We start from the raw sequence: 27,489 nt of genomic DNA, 5'->3' as shown, positions 1-27,489 counted from the left end.
TAAGAGGAAATGGGTTTCGACGTCGTCGTCGTCGTCGTGGGGTGACCTTTGGTGGCTGTGTTGACCTCACCTGAGGCGCTCGTCATGGCCACCTGGCTCCAGTGGTGTTTATGATGACCGCCTGTGGCATCTGGGGCTGTCTGCCAGCTGTCTCCAGACACCATGGACCAGCTGTGTACAAGAAGGCAGGCGTCGCCCATCTGCTAAATCCTGGCAATTTTGCCCGCGGATTCCTCCGGATGGAACACAAAAACGACTCCAAGACGCAACAAAAACGAAACACAAGGTACTGTGGTTGCCAGTGTGTCAAATTAGCGATACTTAAGTGCTTCCCTTGGAGCCTTGTTAGGTAGAATGGGGAAGGGAGGGGGGGGGAGGGGGCGGGGGGGGGGAGAAGGGAAGAGGTTTAAAAGTAAAGAGAGAGAGTAGGCGTGTGTGTGGTGGGCCAAACTATACCACCTGGTAGCTAGCGAACTATAGAATTCCAGTCGAGGACAGCCAGGATGATATAAAGATGGTAGGATGCTGACAGCAGCAGCAGCCTAGTATGACCTACCCTCCCTCCTTCTCCCCCTCCCCTCCTCCTCCTCTCCTCCCACACCCCTCCTCCCACACACCTCCTCCCACACCCCTCCTCCCACACCCCTCCTCCCACACACCTCCTCCAACCGTAGTTATGTAGTCAAGTTTTTGCCTGGGTCTCAGGCACTACCGTGGGTGTGTAGGGGTGTGTTCAGGGTTGGCTGGAATGGCCTGCCGCTACACTACCTCAGCTTCATGAGGCCAATAAGAGTTCCTCTGGTCTTTCCCCCACTCCTTCCGTCTCCCTCCTCCTAGCGTCTTTAATACCTCTCTCTCTCTTGTCTCCCCCACGAGTATTCAACAGAGGTTTTATGGATGGGTAATCAGTTTTAAGGTAAAGTGACAGAGCTATAAGAGGTAAGGGAAAGTGTTAAGGTAATGGGGAGAGGGAGGAGGGATGTAAAGGGACAGTGGGGGGGGGGGGTTATGTGAGGAAGAGGTTAAGAAAGAGAGGAGGGAGAAAAGTGAGGGCGGGAAGGAGAGAGAATAGTGGCGGATGCCTAGTTTATTGTTCTCTGTCGTATTTGTTTACACATGAAACTCTCTGGCTCCTCCTACTCCGACGCCAACCACTTGGGCTGGACGGTAGAGCGACGGTCTCGCCTCCTGCAGGTCGGCGTTCAATCCCCGACCGTCCCCAAGTGGTTGTGCACCACTCCTCCCCTTTTCTCCTCCCCCCCCCGTCCCATGCCAAATCCTTATCCCTTCCCAGTGCTATATAGTCGTAATGACTTGGCGCTTTCTGTTTTCTCCTGATTGTTCCCTCCCCCTTTTTCCTTATCACCTCTGTGCCGTCAACAGTTCCTCCTTGACGGTGTCCCCGCAGGTGTTGTCAAGTGCAGCACCTCGTCCCTGGCGGCGTCGTCTCACTCCAATTCATGTTTTAAGGAAACCAATTAGCAATGACCAGTTGACAGGAGTTTTGACGGCGAGGTTGGTGGTGGAGACGGAGGGGGGGGGGAGCGTCAAGCCATTACGACTATATAGCACTGGGAAGGGGTTGCCACAAGATGGGGGGAGGGGGGTGTTGAGGAAGGGGGGCCAGGTCAGCCCTCCTCATATGGCATTGGGTCCATTAACAAGTGGAACTGCAAGTCGTGTGTTGGGCGCAGGGGCTGTCTGGGAGGGTTGGGGGGGGTGATGGGTAAAGGGGGGGGGGGGAGGGGGGCGGAGGGGAGGGGGGCAGCAGACGTTGCAAAGGGTAAAGTACATAAAGGAACCCAAGAGGCAGTCGGTAACCAGGGGAGATAATGCCTCTTTTCCTCTGTCGCCTCTCTGCATCTGTCTCCTCTTTTTCAGACTTCCGTTGGCTCCCCCTTCCCCTTGCCCACCCCCTATCCTACCCCCACACTTCCTTCCCCCCCACACCTTCCCCCCCACACCTCCTTCCCCCCCACAACTCCTTCCCCCCCCACACCTCCTTCCCCCCCACACCTCCTTCCCCCCCCACACCTCCTTCCCCCCCCCACACCTCCTTCCCCCCCCACACCTCCTTCCCCCCCCACACCTCCTTCCCCCCCACACCTCCTTCCCCCCCCCACACCTCCTTCCCCCCCACACCACCTTCCCCCCAACACCTCCTTCCCCCCAACACCTCCTTCCCCCCACACCTCCTTCCCCCCACACCACCTTCCCCCCACACCTCCTTCCCCCCAACACCTCCTTCCCCCCACACCTCCTTCCCCCCCACACCTCCTTCCCCCCACACCTTCCCCCCACACCATCCCCCCCCCCCACACCTTCCCCCCCCCCACACCTCCTTCCCCCCCACACCTTCCCTCCACACCTTCCCTCCACACCTTCCCCCCCACACCTTCCCCCCACACCTCCCCCCCCCACACCTTCCCTCCACACCTTCAACCCGGAAAGCGTGACCTTTGACCGCTCTGAGCATCAAGAAGGTCTGGTCGTGATTGGGTTTTTGGTGAGAGTAATTGTTTAACACGTTTCTCTAGTTCTTTATATCTTCACATCGTGCGTGGGTTTTTATCACCACCACCTAGTTGTTGTTGTTGCTTTTAGATTCAGCTACTGGGAACAAAAGGTTCCAAGTAGCACGGTCTGTGGTGAGCCCGTAAGTGGAGGCTCTCTGGATGATAAAGATTAAGCCACCCAAGAGGTGGCACGGGCATGAATAGCCCGTAAGGGCTCTCTGGGGCCATTATCTGTATAAATAGCTGGAGATCTGGGGATGGGGTCCGTAGACGCGCCAATCCAACCCAAGAGCAGGACTGCAGATGGTGATTGATGAAGATTAAGCCACCTTAAAGGTGGCACGGGCATGAATAGCCCGTAAGTGGAGGTTCTTTAGGGCCATTACCAGTATCACAATGGCTGACATTATCACCAGGCTGTACACAGCTAATGTACAAGCTGTGTACAGCCTGTCTGTACTTGTTGGCTGTGTGTGTGAGTGTTCGTGTTTTACTTGTTCACTTGCTCCTCGCCACCGATAGTTACAGCCCCGCTCCTGTGCCAGGTAAGTCCACTACGGGATCACCATAGCCCGTGCTACTTTGGAACTTTTTGTTCCCAGTAGCTGAGTCTATAACAACAACATCCTCGCCACCTGCCACCTCGCCTCCCCTCTCTCCTGCTGTGTCACGACTGTGTTAAGCTTTACGGATCGAAACATTGTCACATATGACCTGGTAATGGTCCGGGAAGGACCGAAACGTCGTCGTTTCTTCATACTGTGTTTGGTGATGATGTCTTGAGCCAAGTTATTGTGACTTATCGTCTACATTGTTTTATTGTTTTCTACCACACACGTGGCCACACATTTACAGTGCTAACCAGCATATATATACATTTTCTTCTGTCCTCCATGGACAGGGTTAGAGATGTGTTAAACATATAGTTCAGAGGTTTATTGAACGTTCATTTGTGATGTGTAGCGTGGGTCATGTTCAGAGCCCCAGGTGTGCTGGGGGGACACTGGAGGATCAACCTCCCTGTGGTGGGGGTCACATTGTTGTCTTCTGACGCCAAAGAAATCTATTTCTGCTGGCTATGGGTCGTGTGGGTGTGGTTTGGCTTCCAGACCGTGACCTCCCGTTGCGGTGGTGCTCATACTGAACAGTTCGCCTTTGTTCTCTGTCAGTAACACGAAGAATAACAAGTGTGGCATATTATGTTGTTATAGATTCAGCTACTCGGAACAGGTTGCAAGTAGCACGGGCTATGGTGAGCCCGTAGTGGACTTACCTGGCACAGGGAAGTGTGGCAGTCATGTCGAAGCCTCACAGGTCGCCAACACTCGTCTCTTTCCTACACGTGACCGTCAGGTGTGAGGTGGACACCGTCTTACTGCATTGTGGGGGTTCTGATGACTAGTACTATTGTTTGTACCAATGATAATCTTCAGTACTTTGAATGTCTCGATCATATCTTCCCTCGATTTAATTTTTAAGGCTAGGGGGGCTCATTGGGAATGTCATTGAGGCTCCTATTGGTGAAACTGAAAGCAAGAGCTGTTACCCTACATCAGCTCTGCCTGACCCTACAGACATTTATTTGACGAGATAATTTTATTTCAGGTGAGAGTTGAGGCACCGTCCTCGCGTGAGCCTCGTAACCCTACCGTCAACATGCTGGCATGAGGCTGGTAACCCTACCGTCAACATGCTGGCATGAGCCTGGTAACCCTACCGTCAACATGCTGGCATGAGGCTGTGGGGAAATTAGTTGACTGGACTTCCGAATTTTTCTTTTACTCTTTTGAGGTACTGAACCTAAATGTGCCGGCGTGCACGTGTGTCTAGACTACCCGTATATCAGGAGAAAGCACCAAGCTAGTATGATATATATATATATATATAATCATACTAGCTTGGTGCTTTCTCCTGATAATTACGAATTCAGTCTCTCTCACCGCAGACGTATCGAGGTCTCAGATCCATTGATCTTTCCCCAGTAGTTCGAGGACCACCTTTGTATACCTCTGGATGTGTTCCTGTTTGACTTTGTGAATTCCTTAAGTGAGTGACGGAGGGGTCGGGGGATTCTCCCTGCTGGGGTTGCGGATTTAAGAAGACTGGGTCTCTCATACTTGGGTTGGAGGGTTCCCTGAAATGGTTCCCGCAAGCGTTGCCTGCGTGCGTGTACGTGCGGCTGAGCGTGTACGTGCGGCTGTGCGCGTGCGTGTACGTGCGGCTGTGTGCGTGCGTGTACGTGCGGCTGTGTGCGTGCGTGTACGTGCGGCTGTGCGTGTACGTGCGGCTGAGTGCGTGCGTGTACGTGCGGCTGTGCGCATGCGTGTACGTGCGGCTGTGTGCGTGCGTGTACGTGCGGCTGTGCGCGTGCGTGTACGTGCGGCTGTGTGCGTGCGTGTACGTGCGGCTGTGTGCGTGCGTGTACGTGCGGTTGTGTGCGTGCCTGGTGCTTTTATGTAATGCTACTTGCGTCGCGGTGTTCACAAGCGGAAGACCATGGTTTTCCTTGAGTAAGCTTCGCTGATATCGTCACGCGGGGCTTAGAGAGGGCGGGGCTTAGAGAGGGCAGGGCAGGTGTTTTGGGTCAGTGTTGTGTTATATTGTGTCGCGTTGATGCCTCTGTAGTCTTGAGTTGGGTAGTCCAGCGACCCTGCGTGCGTGCGTGCGCTGTATTTTGTGTGGGGAGGAAGGGCGCCTAATCTTCATGGGTTAAGGGGGTTCAGGGTTCGTGACCCGGACGCCAGGGGTGAGGGGGTCATACTGACCAAATTGTTGGTCGTCACTGCTTATTGACGGCTGAGTCAACTAGGCTGTTTGTGCAGGCCAGTCTATGCACTTCACAGCCTAAATGGAAAGGGTCATTTGATAGCTATGTCTAATTCCGTCTGGCCTGCAAGAGTTAGGTGGTGTAAGTGATCAGTTTGCATTTAAATTATATTATATATATATATATATATATATATATATATATATATATATATATATATATATATATATATATATATATATATATATATAATTGATTTCGGAACCAGTCATTCCAATATTTTCTGCCACTGTTTAGTTTTTTTCTTCCACAGACGTGGCCACACATTAACAATGCTAACCAGCATATACACATTTTCTTCTGTCCTCCATGGACAGGGTTAGAGATTTGTTAAACATATAGTTCAGGGATTTATTGAACAATCAACTACAGAAGGTGATTGTAGTGCTTTTAAAATGCCAGGCTAAGCTACATACGTAAATACATAAATACACAGATTTACGTATGTCCTACATAAAGTGTTCGATGTGTCTTTTACATAGTGCCATTAATGTGCATTTACAAAGGTGAAATGTAATTCTGATCAGCTTCCACATATACTTTATACACATACATACACATACACACACATATACGTACATACACATATATACATACACATACATATATACATACATATATACACACATACATGCATACATATATTTGTCTCTTTTACTCTGACAGGGTAAGATAGCTGATAGAGAAACTAGTGTGCAATTAAGCACTTAATCACTGAAGGTGATTAAGGTGCTTTTACAAGTTCAGGTTATATAGTTCCTCCTGTTGCCCTGTTCAGTGCTAGTCTAGTTTACCGTTTGGATAACAATGCCTCCTGTTAATGCTGACGCTAGGCCTCGAGTCTGACCCAAGGCCTAGTGTGTGACGCTAGGCCTCGAGTCTGACCCAAGGCCTAGTGTGTGACGCTAGGCCTCGAGTCTGACCCAAGGCCTAGTGTGTGACGCTAGGCCTTGAGTCCGACGCTAGACCTGCAGTATAACCCCAGTTTTGTAATGCCTCTAACCACTGTCTCTTCCACCCTCAGGGTCTCCACGGTTCCGGCGTCGCGTGGAGAGTCAATGGTCGTCGCTGGTGTCCCGCTGGAGGAACATTGGATCGCCGTCACGACATGTCGTCACGCCCACGCCCGACCACGAGGGCCTGGTGGGCGGCGGCGACCGGGTGCACATGATGCGGCCCAAGGACCACCACGCCCACACGCCCACGCCCGCCTCCAGCAGCGGCGGCAGCGGGCCCCTACACGCCCTCCGCAATAAATTGAGTCGTGGCAGGTCGCGGGAAACTCGCGCCATGTCGCTCTGCGAGGTGGACGACGAGTGGGCGCCGCCCAACCGCCAGTGGGTGGACTCGCGGGCGGTGTTGGAGTGGGCGCGACGGTGTGGCGACGAGCACGACGACGAGCAGGACTCTGGCGTCACCGGCAGCGACAACGACGAAGGGTTCCCGCCCGTCAAGTCCTCGTCGTCGTCTGCGTCGTCGTCGTCCAGCGGAGGGTCGTCGTGCCACGACGAGGCCTTTAGCGAGACGTGCAGCGACACGTACGCTGGCAGCGACGGCCAGGGGGACGCCTCGCCTCCTCCCCCCTCCGACGACTACCCCCACACACAAGCTCTCAAACGACACGACTCGAACTCCTCACAACAGCAACAGCAGCAGCAACAACAACAACAGCCTCGCATTGTTGCAGACCACGTCATCAAAATGAACACGCGGGAGCACCCGTCGCCGTCGTCCACGCCGTCTGGAGTGCTGGGACGCCGCTACCAGAAGGCGACACAGCAGCCACAGCCGCCCAAACAGACGCAGCAACGACCGGTCGTGCCCCCGAGACCAGCAGGCGGCCGTACCAGAGTCTCGTCCTGCGTCGATTCCTGTATCTGGGAGGAACCGCTGCCGTTAGACCTCAGAGTCTCCTCTCAGACTCCCGCCCACACCGCCGCCCACACCCCCGCCCACCGCACGAGCACGCTGGACCGCCCTCCCAAACACCAGGGACGCACCTCGCCACCCACGCCCGTCACCATGACCCTAGGGAGAGGGGGCCTGAGGGCGCTGACGGCGGCGACGACAGAGGAACGACGGCGGCTTCAGGGTCTGAGGTCCGCCCCTGAAAAGGCCACCACCCACGAGGGCCCCCAGACGCCGCCCAAGCCGCCCCTTACGCCCACCGCCCACCACAACAAGTCTGCCTCAAGTCAAGACGACGACGACAATGATAAGGTAAGTCGAACCTCGTCTCCAGTTTATGTGGGGTGTCCCGTCACTGTTCTGGTCCCCCCTCCCCCCCCCCCCCCCCCGTCACTGTTCTGGTCCCCCGGTCCCCAGCTGTGGGTACGATGGTCAGAGATAGATGTTGACGCAATGTGATTTCTGCCCAGTGCTTTGAATGTCAAAGTAAAGGAATTCAAAGAGGCTCGGGTAAACGGCGGGAGTAACTATAACTGCTCCTTTAGGATAGTAATCATTTACCCAGTCTTATGATCCCCTGTCACTGCCCCAGCTCCCCCTCGTCACCTCCAGTAGCAGGGATAGAGAGAGAGAGGGGGGGGCAAGTGCCTCCATGGGAGGGGGGAGGCGTGATAGTCTCCCCACTGGGGTTCCCCCGTAGTGGGGGGGGGGCGGATCCTCCCCAGCTTTATCTCCTATTTTAATAACACAGGAAAGCCATATTTGGATTCGTTTTATTTGTTTTGTGTTTTCCGCTACATTTATAAGCGTTTGTGTGTGTGTGTGTGTGTGTGTGTGTGTGTGTGTGTGTGTGTGTGTGTGTGTGTGTGTGTGTGTGTGTGTGTGTGTGTGTGTGTGTGTGTGTGTGTCGAGCTTCTGAATGGTCGCCCCCCCCCCCCCTCGCTCCACCCGCCCCCCCCCCCCCCAAGCCAACACTTTATTGATGACCAGACCACACACTAGAAATTGAAGGGACGACGACGTTTCGGTCCGTCCTGGACCATTCTCAAGTCGATCGACTTGAGAATGGTCCAGGACGGACCGAAACGTCGTCGTCCCTTCAATTTCTAGTGTGTGGTCTGGTCAACATACTTCAGCCCCGTTATTGTGACTCATCGCCTGCAACACTTTGTATAAAGTTCTGCTGCAGTGTTAAAGTTGTGTTCATATACTGCAAAGTTTTTGTTAAGTGTGTGTGTGTGTGTGTGTGTATTCACCTACTTGTGCTTGCGGGGGTTGAGCTCTGCTCTTTCGGCCCACCTCTCAACTGTCAATCAATCACCTGCTTGATGGGGTTCTGGGAGTTCTTCTACCCACCCAAGCCCGGCCCGAGGCCAGGCTTGACTTGGGAGAGTTTGGTCCACCAGGCTGTTGCTTGGAGCGGCCCGCAGGATCCAACTGTTACTAACTACTTTTCACACACACGCGCGCGCACACACACACACACACACACACACAACCACACACACACACACACACACACACACACACACACACACACACACACACACACACACACACACACACAAATAAAAACATGTGAAGGAAGACACAAAGGAAAGAGGAGGGGATGCACCGAGCCTATTAGACTTGATTTTTACCCAGAACATAGAAGATATCGAGAATTTAGAGCATGAAATACCTCTAGGGGTCAGTGACCATTGTGTCCTAGTCTTTAACTACATGATGGAATTCAAACTTGTGTCCATGGGACAAGAGGTCTGAGAAAAGAGAGTTGACTACAGGAAAGGGGACTATAGGAGGATAAGGGACTATCATCTGGGAGAAGTGCAGTGGGAGGAAAAAATTAGAGGAAAAACTGTCCAAGATATGATGGACCTAGTCATACAGAAATGCCAGGAGGCCGAAGAGAGATTTATACCAACAGTAAAGGGAAAAAATAAGAGGGAATATAATAACCCATGGTTTAATAGACAGTGTCAGGAAGCAAAAATGGCCAGCAGGCGGGAGTGGAGGAAGTACAGAAGACAAAGGACAGAGGACAACAGGATCAGATGCAACAGAGCTAGGAACGATTACATTAACATAAGACGAACATCGGAAAGGGACTATGAGAACGATATTGCGATCAAAGCGAAAAAGCAAAGAACAAGGAGCAAAATTGAACAAGAAGCGACCAATGTTGTACAAGTATATTGGTGGGTTGTGACACCACAGGCAGAGTGTCTCTCTTTAATTCTCAACTTGAGATATAACCGGGAACTGTTGGCTAGAATTAGGGACAACAACAGTGTTGTGCTCAAGCAGGTATCACGTAGCAGTATATCAGGTATCATGTATCAGTGTAGCAGGTATCATGAAGGGGAGGGGAAGGACACATGGGCAGAAGAGATCAGTAGCAAATTCAGAAGCACACTGAGTTTAGTGTGTGACCTACGAGGGAGACTGGCTGGGTGGAGACGTGAGCAACCCTCCCTCACACTAGGTCACTCGCCACCCCGTCCTCCTAAGGTTTCCCCAACGTCAAGAAAACGGTCAACTTAAAGTTCCATTATCCTAACCTACCAGAGGACCCAAAACAGAAAATGGGACAGTACGTCACTTTGGCCAGCCGCCTCCATTTTCTAGTACAATTTTTTTTGGCCTTATATAATACATACGAGCGAAAAGCGACGTTCTGTGTTAGAGGACAGGCTGCTCCTGCAGCAGCGGAGATTGTAGGTCGCCTGCAGCAGCTACCTTTTATTATGTTGTTGCACAGGCGCGGTCTAAGTGAGCAGATAGCGAGGTGTTGGGAGCGGTGACGCCGGTGTTGTACAGGAGGCAGTGACAGCGGTGTTGGGCAGGAGGTGCCTGCCGGTGTTGACAGAGGTGGCCAGATCCGGGGCCTCTGCTGTTATCATCTAGTCCACACCAGTAGAGGGAGACGAGGCCCTTGACCGTGTCCTCAAGGTGTACCTGGACCCGCTAGTTAAGACACGCTTAGTGAGAAGCGATAATAGGAAATGTTGTATCTCTCCCCCCCCCCTCTCCCCCTGTCCTGCTTTCCGCTCATTTCTTGTTATATTCGCATTTAGACTTTGGGTAAAATTGGTCTGGCTTCCTGTGGGGGAGGGGGGTGTCAGTCGTGTTGTGGCCTCGTGTAAGTAATCTCATTAGTCTGTCACAGTTAGATGTCCCTTCCCAGTCACCACCAGTAGCCCCTACCACCACTACCACCCGCGGTCATCACCAGTAGCCCCTACCACCACTACCACCCGCGGTCATCACCAGTAGCCCCTACCACCACTACCACCCGCGGTCATCACTAGTAGCCCCTACCACCACTACCACCCGCGGTCATCACCAGTAGCCCCTACCACCACTACCACCCGCGGTCATCACCAGTAGCCCCTACCACCACTACCACCCGCGGTCATCACCAGTAGCCCCTACCACCACTACCACCCGCGGTCATCACCAGTAGCCCCTACCACCACTACCACCCGCGGTCATCACCAGTAGCCCCTACCACCACTACCACCCGCGGTCATCACCAGTAGCCCCTACCACCACTACCACCCGCGGTCATCACCAGTAGCCCCTACCACCACTACCACCCGCGGTCATCACCAGTAGCCCCTACCACCACTACCACCCGCAGTCATCACCAGTAGCCCCTACCACCACTACCACCCGCGGTCATCACCAGTAGCCCCTACCACCACTACCACCCGCGGTCATCACCAGTAGCCCCTACCACCACTACCACCCGCGGTCATCACCAGTAGCCCCTACCACCACTACCACCCGCGGTCATCACCAGTAGCCCCTACCACCACTACCACCCGCGGTCACTACCAGTAGCCCCTACCACCACTACCACCCGCGGTCATCACCAGTAGCCCCTACCACCACTACCACCCGCGGTCACTACCAGTAGCCCCTACCACTACCACCATCCGTGGCCCGTTTCAACCTGTCCTCTTAAAAAGGAAAGTCGCTTTTGGCCGTATGGCCGAATATGGACGTAATTTCAAAATGAAAAAAAAATTACAATAAATTTGGGATTTTTTTTCAACAACAGTAAGTTAAGGGTCCTCTGATCGGTTAGGTGGGTAGGAAATTCTCATTAAGTTTCAAAACGGTATGAAAAACGTTAATGAAAAGTTTCCTCTTCTAAGCTTGCCGAGTAAGCCGGGCGACTTTCAAACAGAAAACGGAACAGTACGTCACTTTTGTGAGTCGATTTCATTTCAAATTACTTCCTAATTTGGCCATATCGTGCATACGAGCGAAAAGTGACGATATTTTTAAGAGGACGGGTTGCACCGCCAGTAGCCGGAAGATTCACACGCTGCCGGTGTTGGGATGTGGATAGTGTGTGTGTACGTCAGCGAGCGCATCCACTTCCCGCGTGGAAGCTTGGGGATAATAATACGTGCGTAATGCGACACACACACACACACACACGAACGCAGGCAAGTGTTTTTGCTGCCGGCACAGGAAGCGCCTCCGTCCTCTCGTGTGGTGGAGGTCTATTTTAAGGCTGACAGCTGAGGTTCCCTGGGGTACTGTTCTTCCTCCGGTACTCTTTCCCTGTTCTCATATCAGACACAGACGAGGCGAGGTGTGCCGTGTTATCCCTGGCTGTAAGATTTATGAGCGATTTGATTGTTGCCGTCCGAGGCGGCTAGTTTATTGTGCACCTCATACTCATCCTGTGAGCGGTAGCGCAATAAGGAATACAGACGGTACAAAAGCTCTTTATCAGACCTCGACGGAGATTATTACATTAACAATTTCATCAATCTTTCACACCTTACAATTATAATGTCACCTGACTGACCCGAGGTCAGCACCTGACCTGAGCACAAGACCAATCATAACACTATTATAATTCAAATCTTAAGCGTTTGTCCACGATAGCATCACTTGGGGTCAGCATCCGTTGACGTGTGAAGCGTGAGAGGGGGAGGGGGGTTACTGGTAGCCCCGGCGCGATAACGATAGGACACAAATACGGCGTGTAAAGCAGCCGGGTATCCTGAGGGGGGCCGAGGGGATAATTACGCGGGGATATCCTCCCCCGGTTGTGATGGCCTGGCCTTACTTGGTTATTTTACTCTCCGTGTACACCTGTCCTACCGGACAGCTGCGGCATTACCATAATGGCATTGGGAATACCTCCAGACTGGTGGACGTCTCCCTGTTTGATGGCCAGAGATTGCCATGGCGAGTCGCGACTCGCCATGTACTCGATTTGTGGTACTCCACTTTTCAGTTCTATTACGTCACCCAAGTAGCTGCCGATATTAAGCCTAGCAGTTCTGTTGTCTATAAAGCTGCAGAGAGTAGCAGTAAATCTCTTAGGAAGTCCTAGGTCAGATATCTTATATTTTAGGCCTGTGTGCCACACTTTGTCGAAGGATTTCGAAACCGTCTCTAAGCACTATATTACACTGATCTTTTTTCGACACTGCGTTGGCTATATGCTGGTAGATCAGGGCTATAGCTGTATGGGCCCCTCTGCGGTGTCTGAACCCATGCTGCCTGGTGTGAAGTACATGGAAGAGGAAGAGAAGTTTAACAAGTCTCTGATTATTTTCTCGAATATTTTGCCTGCTACTTCCCCGTCCCTCTTTTGTCCCCCCCCCCCTCTTCCCCTCGCCCCATTATCTTTCGCTTATCTCAAATCCTCTTCCTCTATTAATTCATTCTACGTCTCTCCCTCCCCCCCCTCCCCATCCTGCACGGGTGTATCAGCCGACGGGAAGCAAAACCTTCATATTAAGCTCGGAAGGTCTCGAGTTGCGTCATGTCCGATTCATTTTTTTCGACAGTTGGTCTACTTAAACGGATATGCGAGCTGCTGCGGCTTACACCGTGCTCGGCCGGCGACCCGAGCTGCTCTCTCACGCCCCCGCCTCGCTGTGTGGGCCGCGGCCCTCTTGTCACTCAAGAGTTAATTGTCGCCGTATATTATCCGTCGTTGATATCTTCCTGGCGGACTGTGGAACCTGTCGAGTGAATATTTTATCTCGGTGGTAAAAGTCAGTGGCGGAAGATAGGTGCTGGAGACACGATGCTGTCGTGTTCCCTCCTGAGGGAGGCGCCCATCCTCGAGGTAGTGGAGGAGGAGCCTCAACACCAAGAGGATGATGACCTTCTTGTGAGGAATCTAAGTGGCCATCGCTACTACTATCCTGAGAGTAGGGACCGCTCTAGGACATCGTCCCAGGAACCTCGATCCGTCCCTCGGAGCTTCTCGCTGTCTCCCCGGAGGCCCTCGAGGATGACCTCCCCCAGGGGCTCACCCTCGCCCCCGGTCTCCCCATCTCTGAGGAGGAACACCTGCCACGAGTGTGACGAACACCTGAGGAGGAGCCTGGCCGATCTCGCGCTCTCGCCGGGGGGCCTGGAGACGACGAAGCCTGAAGGAGGAGGTCTCCCGTTGCCAGTGAGCCCGCACCTCCTCAGCCCCTACACTTACCTTGTAAGTAGTCTCCTCCTTTATGGCTGCCGTGGGAACCTTGTGGGGTAGTGAGGTGTACGTGTTCAATCAACTTGTCCTCATAACAGAAGGTCGCATTTTGACGTATGCTCTACCTAAGAACCCCTCCCCCCCCCCCCCCACCCAGCCATTTGGGCTGGACGGTAGAGCGACGGTCTCGCTTTATGCGGGTCGGCGTTCAATCCCCGACCGTTCAAGTGGTTGGGCACCATTCCTTCCCTCCGTCCCATCCCAAATCCTTATCCTGACCAATTCCAAGTGCTATATAGTCGAAATGGCTTGGCGCTTTCCCTTGACAATTCCCTTCCCCTTCCCTCTCCCCTCTCCTCCCACCCCCCCCCCCCCAAAAAAAAAAAATACTAGACAGTAGTAACGGCTGGCGAAATTGACATGCTGTCCCGTTTTCTGTTTTGGGTCCTCTTGTAGGTTAGGATGAGAGCACGTTAGTACGACAGTTTCTTGACGTTGGGAAACCGTAGGAGGACGAGCTGGTTCAATGTTGCGCGAGGTTATTGTGATTTGTTGTAGATTCAGCGACTGGGAACCAAAAGTTGCAAGTAGCACGGGCTATGGTGAGCCCGTAGTGGACTTCCCTGGCACAGGAGCGGTGCTGGTACTGTGTGGTTGTGGGGGTCGTGGAGGGGTAAACACCTCTGGGTGCACAGTCACTCACCACCCCTCACAGTGAGGATAGTGGGGGGGGGGGATGTTTGTGTGTACCAGCCAAGTGCACGGGATGTGCTTTATCTGCACTATCTTCTCTGCCTCTCCTCCTCTCTCCCCCCCCCCCCCCTTCACGTTTCTACCCCCCCTCACGTCTCTTCCCCCCCTCACGTCTCTTCCCCCCCCCTCACGTCTCTTTCCCCCCCCTCACGTCTCTTTCCCCCCCCTCACGTCTCTTCCCCCCCTCACGTCTTTTCCCCCCCTCACGTCTCTTCCCCCCCCTCACGTCTCTTCCCCCCTCCCCCTTCACGTCTCTTCCCCCCTCCCCCTTCACGTCTCTCCCCCCCCCTTCACGTCTCTCCCCCCCCCCCCTCACGTCTCTTCCCCCCTCCCCCTTCACGTCTCTTCCCCCCTCCCCCTTCACGTCTCTTCCCCCCCCCCTCACGTCTCTTCCCCCCTCCCCCTTCACGTCTCTTCCCCCCTCCCCCTTCACGTCTCTTCCCCCCCCCCTCTCTCTCCCTTTGACTGGTACTCTCCTAAGCCCCCCCCATATTCCTTTATTCGCGAGCCGCCGCAAACAACCCAGTGCGGCCCTGTGTAAGGTCAGGTCAGGTCAGCGGGGGTATTGAACCATCGTTAGGGGGGGGGGGGTCGCCGCCTGGAAAGGTCGCCTCACCAGTTCTCACAGCGGCCACTTCCCGCTTGTTAGTGCATTTGATGAACGGAATTTATCGGTCAGAGTCGCTGGAATGTGCGGCCGTACCGTAGCGCCACCAACACTAGTCTGCCCAAATACCCCCCTACCCCCTGCGGGCCGCTCCCAGCAACAGCCTGGTGGACCAAACTCTCACAAGTCAAGCCTGGCCTCGGGCTGGGCTTGGGGAGTAGAACAACTCCCAGAACCCCATCAAGCAGGTGTCAAGCAAGCAGAAAGCTGTGGGGAAGAGCGTTCCTTTATGGCATCAGACATATGGGGGGGGGGGGGGGTAGAAATAGCCTAAGCTACTCTATCCCTTTGAGATGTATTTCTTTCTTATCTCAATAAACGTACTTGAACTTGAATGAGAACATAAACATTCTCGCTGGGCGATAAACTCGTCAGACAAACACCTGCTGGAAGCATGCGTGGGCTGCGGGGTAATGTTGTGGTCAGTACTAGAGGGTGGTCTTCCCACAGGTAAACTCGTGGTAAACTCTCTTTGATGGCAGTATACTATTGTAAACTAACCCAAATCAGAGCAGAACTCCTCATGTACAAGTGGTCGTGCGTTTATATTTGGGGAAAGTTTACGTGTCATTAATGTGCAGACATTTTTACGTCGCAATATGATCATAACGCGTCAACATTATTGTCCCAGGTGGAAAGTTTGTTCATAACTTGTATAAACATTACAGTACAGGCTGGACCAAACAGGTGTACAGCCGTCATAATTAAACAATTTTGTAATAAAGCGAGTGACATTTAGTTCACGAGTGACAATATTTTATCAAATACTATTTTGTAAAAACAAAAGAGGGGCGCTTAGAGCGGCGAGACGGGCATCAGTACAATGTATCACACAGATGGGATAGTAAGATAATTACAGCGGAACTAATATAAATTAATAATGCCACGAAGCTATAGGACCTCCACAGATCTCCAGTATCATCTATTGATACTGGTAATGGCTCAAAAGGGCCACCACTTACGGGCTATTCATGCCCGTGCCACCTTATGGGTGGCTTAATCTTCATCAATCAAGCTATAGGAGTTTGCACGCCCTCAACACTGTAGGGGGAAGGGTGCAGTGTTGGGAGCGGGGGCCGGCGCCCTGGCTGGCCCGGACGCTACGGTGTACCGCGAGGATACGTGCTGTCTTCCCTCTAGATTAGTGTCAGCGGGGAAGCTATCATCAGCGACGCTGTGGTCGCCTACCTGGACCACCAACCTCCACCGCTCAGTACACAGTAGACGCAGCTATGACCAAGGTCTTGCTCCCGTCTTGGTGGCTGGTCACCAAGACAGGGCGGCCATCAAGTAGATTAGATTGTAGTTATTATGGGCGAGTGTGACCACCGGGGAGTCACGACCAAGGGGAACCGTGACGTGGTTCTGGCCGAGGAGCTGGTTGAGAAATCGACGCTATGCGGTTGTGCACAGCGAAGTGGCTGGCAGCAGGGGCCGTCGTCAGCCTAGGGAAGTGAGTCAGTCCGGCGTCAGGAGGGTGGCTCCCCCCATGCTGCCTGGCGCCACCGTCATGTACTGGTCATGAATATTCAACAGGAAGGATTTAGTCATGCAATACTCATAGCACCGGTACAGAGCGTCACCGGATAGGCGCCGTTCCAAATTTGACTTGTTTCTCGTTGCTTGAGCGAGTAATAGGCTTGTTTGCGCTAACGCAGAGAAAGAACGCATTTTAACCACTGAATTATTAAGCCCCTTTCAAAACTACAATATGGTGGTCGGTTTGCAAAAATCGCGGAATTCAGAGATAACACCATCAATGGTGTCCAAGAAATGTGTAAGTACTTCATTCATAATGATGTACTGCCCGGAATCTTAGCCTAGTATCTAAAATTTGCTTACTGTAGGTGCAGCCTGCACATGACTGTAAAGCTGCCGCCCAGTTGGGTGGGTGTGGAGCAAGACTAGTAACTGACCAGACCACACACTAGAAGGTGAAGGGACGACGACGTTTCGGTCCGTCCTGGACCATTCGCAAGTCGATTGTGAGAATGGTCCAGGACGGACCGAAACGTCGTCGTCCCTTCACCTTCTTGTGTGTGGTCTGGTCAACATACTTTAGCCACGTTATTGTGACTCATCGCCAGCAAGACTAGTAACTGTGTGACTCACCATAGATGTATAGTGACTGTTGTGAGCCTCTTGTTGAATCACTTGTGGTATAAAAAGATAATTTATATGTACCGTACATGTATTTGTGTAAATGATTGTACATATATGTACATGTAACATTAACAATTGTGTAACTAGCTTCAAAAGATTGTCACTTGCTTAACTAAACGAACTCCGGGGTTGAGTTCCTGAACCCATTATGTGCCTCTGTAACCCTTTCCACCACCACCACCCACGTGATGGGTATGAGGTGCATAATAAAGAAATAAATTGAAATTGGTTCGCAAAATTAAGGGGCTGTCCCGTTTTCTGTTCGTTGGGGGTCCTCGGAGTAGGTTAAAGTTTCGAGTAATATAGTGCATCATTTTTTTATCTTCGTGAGGGATAACTCATCTAAGTTGGGCTACGTTCTTAACACTGACTTATCTAGGGTGAAGGCGGCCTTTCCCAGACGCCACGTGTCTGTTGGTCGCTCTCCCCGTGGTGTAGTGGGTAGCACCTTCACCCTCGTGAAGCCCGGGTTCGAGTCATGGGCGGGGGGGGGGGGGATTATTAGGCACCAAATCTTAACTGTTTCCTTCCCTGTTCACCCAGCAGTAATTGGTGGAGACCTAGATGTAAAAATATTAATGAATCACATCGCAGGGGAAAACTAGTTGGTCAAGGCAGAGTAGTTAGGGACAGGCTTATAGACAGCGGTGTTCCCGTAGCCTCCTGTGCCAGAGGGAATATGTTTAGCTGTGGTGACCCCCCCCCCCCCCCTTCCCAGGGAGAAAGCCCACTGACCTTAAATCTTCGTCCCACGCGAGGCTTGGGGGGAGGGTGAAGGAGTTAACTTGAACGTAATAATAAGTCTTAAGGTCGGGTTGCAAATCACCCGGACCCTGTGTCAATGGACAGCAGCAGCAGCAGTAGTGATCAGATGAACGCGGCATCAGTTACATTGAACTGATATCGAACTGATATAGTGTTACAGTTGTCTGCTAAATTCTCGCTATTCAGCAAATACCTTCTAAGAGGGGGGGGGAGGGTACAAAATGTTGTGTTATAGTACATTTGTGTTGGTAAGTATTTATCAGAAGGGGACAAACTATGACTACGTAGCATTGTGGTGGTAGTAGATATATATATATAATTAATAATAATAATTGTGTGTGTGTGTGTGTGTGTGTGTGTGTGTATGTGTGTTGGGGCGTTTTAATATTATGCAAAGCCTTACCTTACATGAATTTAAAAATATCCTAAATTTCCGATGCTGTGACATACCCTTCCGGTTTCTTGAGAAACGTCTCGTATCCTGTTTCCCATTCGTCTTTGTCCCTCGGGCTCATTACCTCATAACTCTAATTATAGACGACTGCAGTACGTTATTCCAAATGTTATGTTGGAGGTCTGTCATTTATATTACATGGAGTACTAGGCGTTGTAATACACTATCCCAGCCTGTGGTCCCAGCCTGTGGTCCCAGCTGTGGTCCCAGCCTGTGGTCCCAGCTGTGGTCCCAGCCTGTGGTCCCAGCCTGTGGTCCCAGGCTGTGGTCCCAGCCTGTGGTCCCAGCCTGTGTCAGGCTATGGTCCCAGGTAGTGGTCCCAGGCTGGGATGTGTAGACTTCAGGGAGAGATTGTTTACATGTACTTCAGAAGTACAAGCATTTATTTTCTCATTTAGTTTTTGTAAACCTTGAAAGTACTTATTGAACAACTTTGGCTACAATGATAGTCTGGTTTCGCAGGAGTTCCTTATCTGCTGGATATCTGTATAGAGCGTCGAGTAGGGAGTGAGAATCTTTCTTTAAGTCTTTGCAATATTTGCACTTGTGTTTCTTTTGTGGTGTTAAACGCTCTCTCTCTCAAGCATGCGGGTAGTCTAGTTAGTTAGAGTGAGCCCGCATGCTAGGTGGGTACCCTAGCCCGCATGCTAGGTGGGTACATTAGCCCGCATGCTAGGTGGGTACCCTAGCCCGCATGCTAGGTGGGTACCCTAGCCCGCATGCTAGGTGGGTACATTAGCCCGCATGCTAGGTGGGTACCCTAGCCCGCATGCTAGGTGGGTACCCTAGCCCGCATGCTAGGGTACCCACCTGGTTGTATTCACCGAGTTGTGCTTGCAAGGGTTGAGCTCTGGCTCTTTGGTCCCGCCTCTCAACCTTCAATCAACCTATGTACAGGTTCCTGAGCCTACTGGACTCTATCATATCTACACTTGAAACTGTGTATGGAGTCAGCCTCCACCACATTACTGCCTAGTGCATTTGTCAACTACTGACACTAAAAAAAAAGTCTTTATGGCTCATTTGGCTCACTCAATTTCCACCTGTGTCCTCTAGTGTGTGTGCCCCTTGTGTTAAATAGTCTGTCTTTATCTACCCTATCAATTAATTGGAGACTCTTGTATGTGGTGTATCTTCTCACGACGTGAGGTTTAATGCCCGTAGTCGTCCTCGTAGCCTCAGCACGGTAACTAGTCTGGTGGCAAACCTTTGAACCTTCTACAATTTAGTCTTATGTTTGACTAGCTATGAACTCCATGCTGGAGCTGCATACTCCAGGATTGGTCTGACATATATGGTATACAAAGTTCTGAATGATTCCTTACACAAGTTTCCAAAGGCCGTTCTTATGTTGGCCAACTGAAAATAACATGTTTAATGGTGACAAGTTCCAGGCACTTAGGTAGAGTGGAAACGGGGAAGTTTAACGAAACACAGGGTACAGGTCACAGGCACAATCATAGAAGGAAAGCAACATGTGCAAGCTCTGGGAATTATGATGTCTGTCGACCTGACATTTAGTGAACATAACCGAGCAAATATAGCGGCGGCCAGGAAAATGATAGGATGGATTATGAGAACGTTCACATCCAGGTACCCCACAGCAATGCTAATATTATTTAAATCACTGGTGCTGTCCCGTCTTGAGTATTGCTCGGTGCTCACTTTCCCTTTCAGAGCGGGAGAGATATCTGAATTAGAGGGAATACAGAGAACATATACGGCACGCATAGACACGATAAAACGTCTAAATTTGGAAAAAAAGAGAAGAGAGGTTTCAAATAATATATACATGAAAGACACTGGAGGGCCAAGTCATAAATTTGTGCAGTAAAATAACATATTGGAGCGAAAGATACGAAAGGAAATGCAGAATAGAACCAGTCGAGTAGAGGTGCCATAGTCACAGAGAACACTGAACATCAGAGGTGCCATAGTCACAGAGAACATTGAACATCAGAGGTGCCATAGTCACAGAGAACACAGAACATCAGAGGTGCCATAGTCACGGAGAACACTGAACATCAGAGGTGCCATAGTCACAGAGAACACAGAACATCAGAGGTGCCATAGTCACGGAGAACACTGAACATCAGAGGTGCCATAGTCACAGAGAACACTGAACATCAGAGGTGCCATAGTCACAGAGAACATTGAACATCAGAGGTGCCATAGTCACTGAGAACACTGAACATCAGAGGTGCCATAGTCACAGAGAACACTGAACATCAGAGGTGCCATAGTCACGGAGAACACTGAACATCAGAGGTGCCATAGTCACAGAGAACACTGAACATCAGAGGTGCCATAGTCACAGAGAACACTGAACATCAGAGGTGCCATAGTCACGGAGAACACTGAACATCAGAGGTGCCATAGTCACAGAGAACACTGAACATCAGAGGTGCCATAGTCACAGAGAACACTGAACATCAGAGGTGCCATAGTCACTGAGAACACTGAACACCAGAGGTCCACGGCTGTTCAACACCCTCCCAGCAAAAATTAGAAATATTGCCGTAACGTAGTTGGATGTATTCAAGAGGCACTTGACCAGGCTCTTTGAAAAATTGCCTGACCAACCAGGCTGTAGTGGATATGGGGGCATGCGGCCCGCTCCAGGCAACAATAACATCGTCCTGAAGAAATCCACAAGGGCCGTGATGAAGGTTCGAACTTAGGCCCGGGATGATCCCAGACGTAACTTCGTCCCGTTGGACGAAGTTATCACAAGTCGAGGCTGGTCGCGGGCCGGGCTCAGGGAGTAGAAGAACTCCCAGAACCCTCTCCAGGTGTGCTCCAGTGTGTTCTCTCTCTGTCAGCCGTGGTGGCTTCGTGGTGAGGGTGGGCGGCCTCTACCAGGTAACCTCTCTCTCTCCACCAGGGAGGCAAGCAGGGGTAATGGTTGTCCTGGGGACGGGGGAGGTGTCTGAGGTAAGGATTTTGGTGATAGAGAGAGAGCGGGCGGGCACTAGTAATCCTACTGTTTCCCTCTTTCCTTCCCACCCGCCTCCACCACAACACACGAATGTGAACAAACAGATCAACCTGCTAACCTGTCCCCTAACCTGTTTGTATCGAAGCCTTAACAGTGGCGCCCAGCCCACCTAGGATTAACACATGCACACATGCGTATGCATACGAGGAGTCACAATAACGTGACTGAAGTATGCTGGCCAGACCACACACTAGAAAGTGAAGGGACGACGACGTTACGGTCTATCCTAGACTATCCTAAATCCGATTCGATTGGTATCCGCATGTACAAGCGGGCACAGCTGGTGATGAGACAGTGGTGTAGGGACTGGAGAACGCCACCAGCCTCGGGTGGATCACTATCTATAGTGATCACTATCTATCACTATCACTGTAGTCAGGATTACTATCTCGCACACCCACGCCTCCCACTTCTATCACAAACGGTCAACCTCCCTCCTGGCGCTCGTGTGGGCAATAGGTACATTCGACCGTCTACCTGATAAGATAGAGAGGCCTGGGTTGTGGGCACCGTGTAAACAATAGGTCTCGCGGGCGGGCTGGCCGGAGGCTGTGATGTCTAGGAGTAAATGGAAGTTAGATTAGATCCAAATGAAGTTGGCAGTCTTTTTTTGGGGGGAGGGGGGTAAAGAGGAAGGAGAGGCATAGGTGAAGGGAAGTATAGAAGTGGGAAAACGGTGAGAGGTATGAAAGCAGGCGGGCTGTCCGCCTTGCTGACACGATGTGTGGGTGTTGGCAGCTAAGCTAAGCTGGCTCCCTCTTGTCAGGGAGCTGTGAGTGTGTGAGAGGTTCTTCACATGTGTTTCACCATATGTGGATGTCCATAGATTCATATATACACACTCCGATGCTTCCGCACACCATTTAGGGGGGCCGGTCGGCCGAGCGGACAGCACGCTGGACTTGTGAGCCTGTTGTCCCGGGTCCGATCCCAGGCGCCGGCGAGAAACATTGGGCAGAGTTTCTTTCACTCTATGCCCCTGGTTACCTAGCAATAAATAGGTACCTGGGAGTTAGTCAGCTGGCACGGGCTGCTTCCTGGGAGTGTGTGTGTGTGTGTGTGTGTGTGTGTGTGTGTGTGTGTGTGTGTGTGTGTGTGTGTGTGTGTGTGTGTGTGTGTGTGTGTAAAAAAAATAGTAGTAGTAGTTAGAAACAGTTGATTGACAGTTGAGAGGCGGGTCGAAAGAGCCAGAGCTCAACCCCCGCCAGTACAACTAGGTGAATACACATATTCTGTTTAAGGCTATTTATTTTATTATTGTACACTTTAATATTTCTATATACACAATTCTTTTTTTTCTTCAGTAATTGGAAGGAGAGGGATTTCTTGTCAGTATCTCATCTGGGATCTTCTTGTGTGGGTTGTTGTGTGAGAACGGTTGGGGAGGCTGCTTAGGGGCTTTTGGGGGGATGGGGAGGGCGCTTAGGGGCGTTGAGGGAGGGGGGGGGGGAGGGCGCTTGGGGAGAGAAAGGAATTATGAAGGATTAGGGGGGGGGGGGCGGGGGAGGGACAGAGTGCCTAAGAACATCATAAGAATAGAGGCACCTATACAAGGCCCATATGAGGCAGCTCCTGCTTATGTCCACCCAAGCTCATATAGATGTGTGTGTGTAACTTGTAGGAGGAAGCGAGCAAGTACAAGATGTCGCAAGACCCCCCACCCGGTGGGTGACGGGAATTAGGCCTGACAATACTCAAAACTACCCCCCCCCCCTCCCGACGACCCTCTTGGCAGGTGGTTGAATTTGAGTGGAGGGGGGGGGGAGGGAGGGAGGGGGGGGTGAGACATAACGGCTAGGGAACAAAAAGATAGGTGTCTTTTTCCCCCCCCTTGTGATGTGGGTTCGCATCCACTTGTCCCGCAAACAAGCACCATTGATGGATGGTGGTAGCATGGATGGTTGTGGGTAACAACCTAACCACTGCCTCTAGTCCATCTTTTACCCGCGCCCTGTGTGCGCTTGCGGGGGGGGGGGGGTTGAGCTTCAGCTCCTTGGTTCCGCCTCTGTGTGCGAGCGTGCGTGGGTGGGCACCATAGTTATGCTCCCACATAGTTACAAGTTCCATAGCGCTATGGAACTTTATTTTTTTTTTAGCTGGTTCACTCGTTTTCTCTTTAGCTTGTGGTTCTCTCTCTTAATAATTGTTCCTTCTCCGTCTTTTGTTTCCTTGGCTTTGTTTCTCTGCAAATATCCTTAAATTCACATTTTCAACCACTCGGTATCACTCCCACTCGGTGGGAGCCGGTCGGACAGCACGCGGGACTTGTGAGCCTGTGGTCCTGGGTTCGATCCCAGGCGCCGGCGAGAAACAATGGGCAGAGTTTCTTTCACCCTATGCCCCTGTTACCTAGCAGTAAAATAGGTACCTGGGTGTTAGTCAGCTGTCACGGGCTGCTTCCTGGGGGTGGAGGCCTGGTCGAGGACCGGGCCGCGGGGACACTAAAAAGCCCCGAAATCATCTCAAGATAATCTCATCTCAAGATAACATATTTATTTGTTTCGTTTGTCTCCGTCTCTGTTGCTTTCTTTTTTTGTTTTGTTTAGTTTCGCCTTTCTTTAATACCCGTTTTCCTCCTCTTACCACAACAAGTATATTCTGCCTGTGATTTTCCTTGTCGGATATCCGTGTTGGTGTCTTTGTTTCATGTCCGCCATTGTCTTCATTGTTGTTGCTGAGGTCTGTCTTTGTCGTGGTTGTGCTTGTCTGTCAACGGCAGTGAGCTCTAGCTCCTGGCCTCCGGGATGACGTGTGCCGGGATTATATATATACATCACTGGGTCTTGATGACGTCTTTTGACTCATTTATCTTATTTTATGTTATTTTTCTACCAAATCAATTCAACGTTGGTGTTAAATGTGTTGAGCAATAGGTACACTCCCTTGTACACTCTCCAGTATCTTGTGCCCTCAAGGTGTCCCTCTACAAGATTTTAGTCCTCGACTTCGCTATTGCGAGTTATTTTTCGGTTCGAAGGCTGTTGGCATATTGGTAAGGTTGGGCCACCCCCGCTGACGTGGTGGTGGTGCCCCGCGGGTGGTCAATCCCGTGGCTTAAGGATTGTAAGTTCTTCATGTCAGAAACGGGGTTTGTATTTCTTCCTTGGGTTGTGTGGTGTTGTCGGGCTCCCATATCCTAATCCCGTCCTTGGGACACCATTTGTCTGGATTAAATTCCAAAAGCCATTTGTGTGTGTCCACTCTGGCAGTTTGTCTTGGCCCGTCTGCACCACTAAGGTGTCCACACCTCACCTTGCTTGGTGCTACTATAGTCTACCGTGCTGGTGATCACAGGAAAAAGGTTATCATGTATAACCAAACTCAATTACGGGCTCACCATAGCCCGTGCTACATGGACACTTCGTCCTGAGTAGCTAAATCTTTAACAACAACAACAACGTGCTGGTGGCGTCGGTCTATCGCGATGTATACCCTTCACACAGTCTACCTACAGCGTCTATTAACTGGAGGATGATTCAGGATAAGTCTACAAAGATTCAGGATAAGTCTACAAAGATTCAGGATAAGTCTACAAAGATTCAGGATAAGTCTACAAAGATTCAGGATAAGTCTACAAAGATTCAGGATAAGTCTACAAAGATTCAGGATAAGTCTACAAAGATTCAGGATAAGTCTACAAAGATTCAGGATAAGTCTGCAAAGATTCAGGATAAGTCTACAAACTCTGAGTCGTCCCCAGCTCGTGCTAGGATGATAAGGAAGCTTAGTAGCGACATATTTGCTCAAGAAGTTGACTATTTTAGGAGCTAAGGAAGAATATCGGTCATAATTAGGAGCAGCTTTTACCCAGGTTTGAATAGATTGATGAGGTCGAGTGTTCAAGGTTCGAACAAAATCCCTGTTTTAAGATGTTCCAAGTTCATCCTCGAGACGCTCGTTGTTTTAAGAAATAAAATATATAGAAAGAGTACGAGTGGATGTGTTGGCATGCGGTGGACTCGAACTGTTGTGTAAAGTTGTTGTTACTATTAACATCTTTTTTGGGCGAAATTAATTACAATTTTGCCTAATCTTGAGTAATTCAATTAGGTCTTGTTAGAGTGAGGATAATGCTGGTATTCACTGTCACACAGGACAGAGGATCATATACAACACAATATGTCTAAACTGTAGGCTGAAGCACATGTATATATGTCATGGTTACAATCAAATACGTTTGACAGGAGACATGTTTCAATTTACGAATTTGTAAATGCAACTTTCTGTTGTGCACTGCCACACAAGGGGACAGGGATGGGTTCATAAGAGATGCAGCTTAAAAATGGAATATATAAAATTGTTTTTCATTCTTTAAAATGGACAAACAAATTTAGGATAGATTGTTAGGATGTCGTCCAGTACACCTGAGTCAATGAAATGGTTAGACAGTTGGTGGTACAATAGGCCAGGAGGTCTAAAATCCTTTGCAGTTTCACATTAATTAAATAATGTAGTGATCAATGCTTTAAAGTTTTGTCACAGAGTTTACAATCTGAATATTCTGGTAGTGGCTCAGCCTCACTAACCTGCCAGATGTGTCTATAGCCAAAGCGAATAACCACAATGACTACATCACATTGCCTGGTCCGGTTACTGTGCTGACCATATAAATACCTATTATTACAAAAGATGTCATAGCCTTAAACACTGCTGCTTTCAGGTCTCTGGACATTTCTGGTGTAAACAGTGTAGTGTTTCACATCTTGACTCGTTAACACCGCGGCGTATGTAAACATTGGTATACACGAATGTGCCTTCGTGGTGTGAATCATTTGAACGCAGGGACTGGGAGTGGAGTGATGGAGGGGGGAGGTGGGGGGGGATGGGATCAAGATGGGGTGTCGTTAACAGTGTGTGTTTCCTGTATGATGGGCGTGTGTGAAGGGGGAGACTAATGGTGGGGGATACACGAGGCTGAAGACCTCCACCCACCACCTGCTGCTCTCTCCTCCTCCTCCCGGACTGACGGCTGGCATGTTTGAGGAAACACGACCCCGAGCCTCTCATAAATACATAAAGAAATCCTCGGGAGTTGAAGTGAAAACACCTTTTTATGGGTCTTATGAAGTCGGCCCCGTGTTACAGATCACCCGTTTTCTATGCCATCGATCCATAAGCGTATAGATGCGTGGGAAGTTATAATGCACTTTTCGTGTCAAGAGCTTTGATCTTGGGAGGAGAGACGTGGGTGTGCTGGGACAGCCGCCTTGTGTGACGCAGGTATGGGTCATGTTGTTCCGGACCCCTGGCGGTGGTCCACCCCACGCTCATGGTGGCGGTTCCTCATGCACCAGAGCATGTTCAGCTAGTAGAAGGGAACAGGTGGGGTGACGAGGTGGGTGCTGGAGCAGGTGGGGGTGACGGGGTGGGTGCTGGAGCAGGTGGGGGTGACGAGGTGGGTGCTGGAGCAGGTGGGGGTGACGAGGTGGGTGCTGGAGCAGGTGGGGGTGACGGGGTGGGTGCTGGAGCAGGTGGGGGTGACGGGGTGGGTGCTGGAGCAGGTGGGGGTGACGGGGTGGGTGCTGGAGCAGGTGGGGGTGACGGGGTGGGTGCTGGAGCAGGTGGGGGTGACGGGGTGGGTGCTGGAGCAGGTGGGGGTGACGGGGTGGGTGCTGGAGCAGGTGGGGGTGACGGGGTGGGTGCTGGAGCAGGTGGGGGTGACGGGGTGGGTGCTGGAGCAGGTGGGGGTGACGGGGTGGGTGCTGGAGCAGGTGGGGGTGACGGGGTGGGTGCTGGAGCAGGTGGGGGTGACGGGGTGGGTGCTGGAGCAGGTGGGGTTGACGGGGTGGGTGCTGGAGCAGGTGGGGGTGACGGGGTAGGTGCTGGAGCAGGTGGGGGTGTCAGCACCTGCAGCAGCTAACCCTTGTATCATCAAGCGTGTTGGCCAGCCGCCGGCCCTTACCGCGCCCCGTTGATTTGTTTACCTTACTGTTTTTTGGCGGGAATGTTGCCCTCGACGCCCATTGGTTTGGTTT

General features: G+C 51.3%; 1 protein-coding gene across 5 annotated transcripts in view; it reads left to right on the top strand.

Annotated features, from left to right (window-relative positions):
• Positions 1–27,489, top strand: part of LOC123761629 (uncharacterized) — a 180,637-nt gene that overhangs the window by 139,258 nt on the left and 13,890 nt on the right. For all 5 annotated transcript variants that reach the window (XM_045747679.2, XM_069330721.1, XM_045747681.2 and 2 more), the window contains one exon: positions 6,368–7,563. In XM_045747679.2, the coding sequence (XP_045603635.1) occupies positions 6,368–7,563 (1,196 nt within the window). The remainder of the gene's footprint in view (positions 1–6,367; positions 7,564–27,489) is intronic.

Source organism: Procambarus clarkii, chromosome 24 (assembly GCF_040958095.1).
Source record: "Procambarus clarkii isolate CNS0578487 chromosome 24, FALCON_Pclarkii_2.0, whole genome shotgun sequence".
In the NCBI taxonomy this organism is placed as follows: domain Eukaryota; kingdom Metazoa; phylum Arthropoda; class Malacostraca; order Decapoda; family Cambaridae; genus Procambarus; species Procambarus clarkii.
Note: the sequence above shows the minus strand (reverse complement) of the source record. Positions and strands in the feature narration are given on the sequence as shown.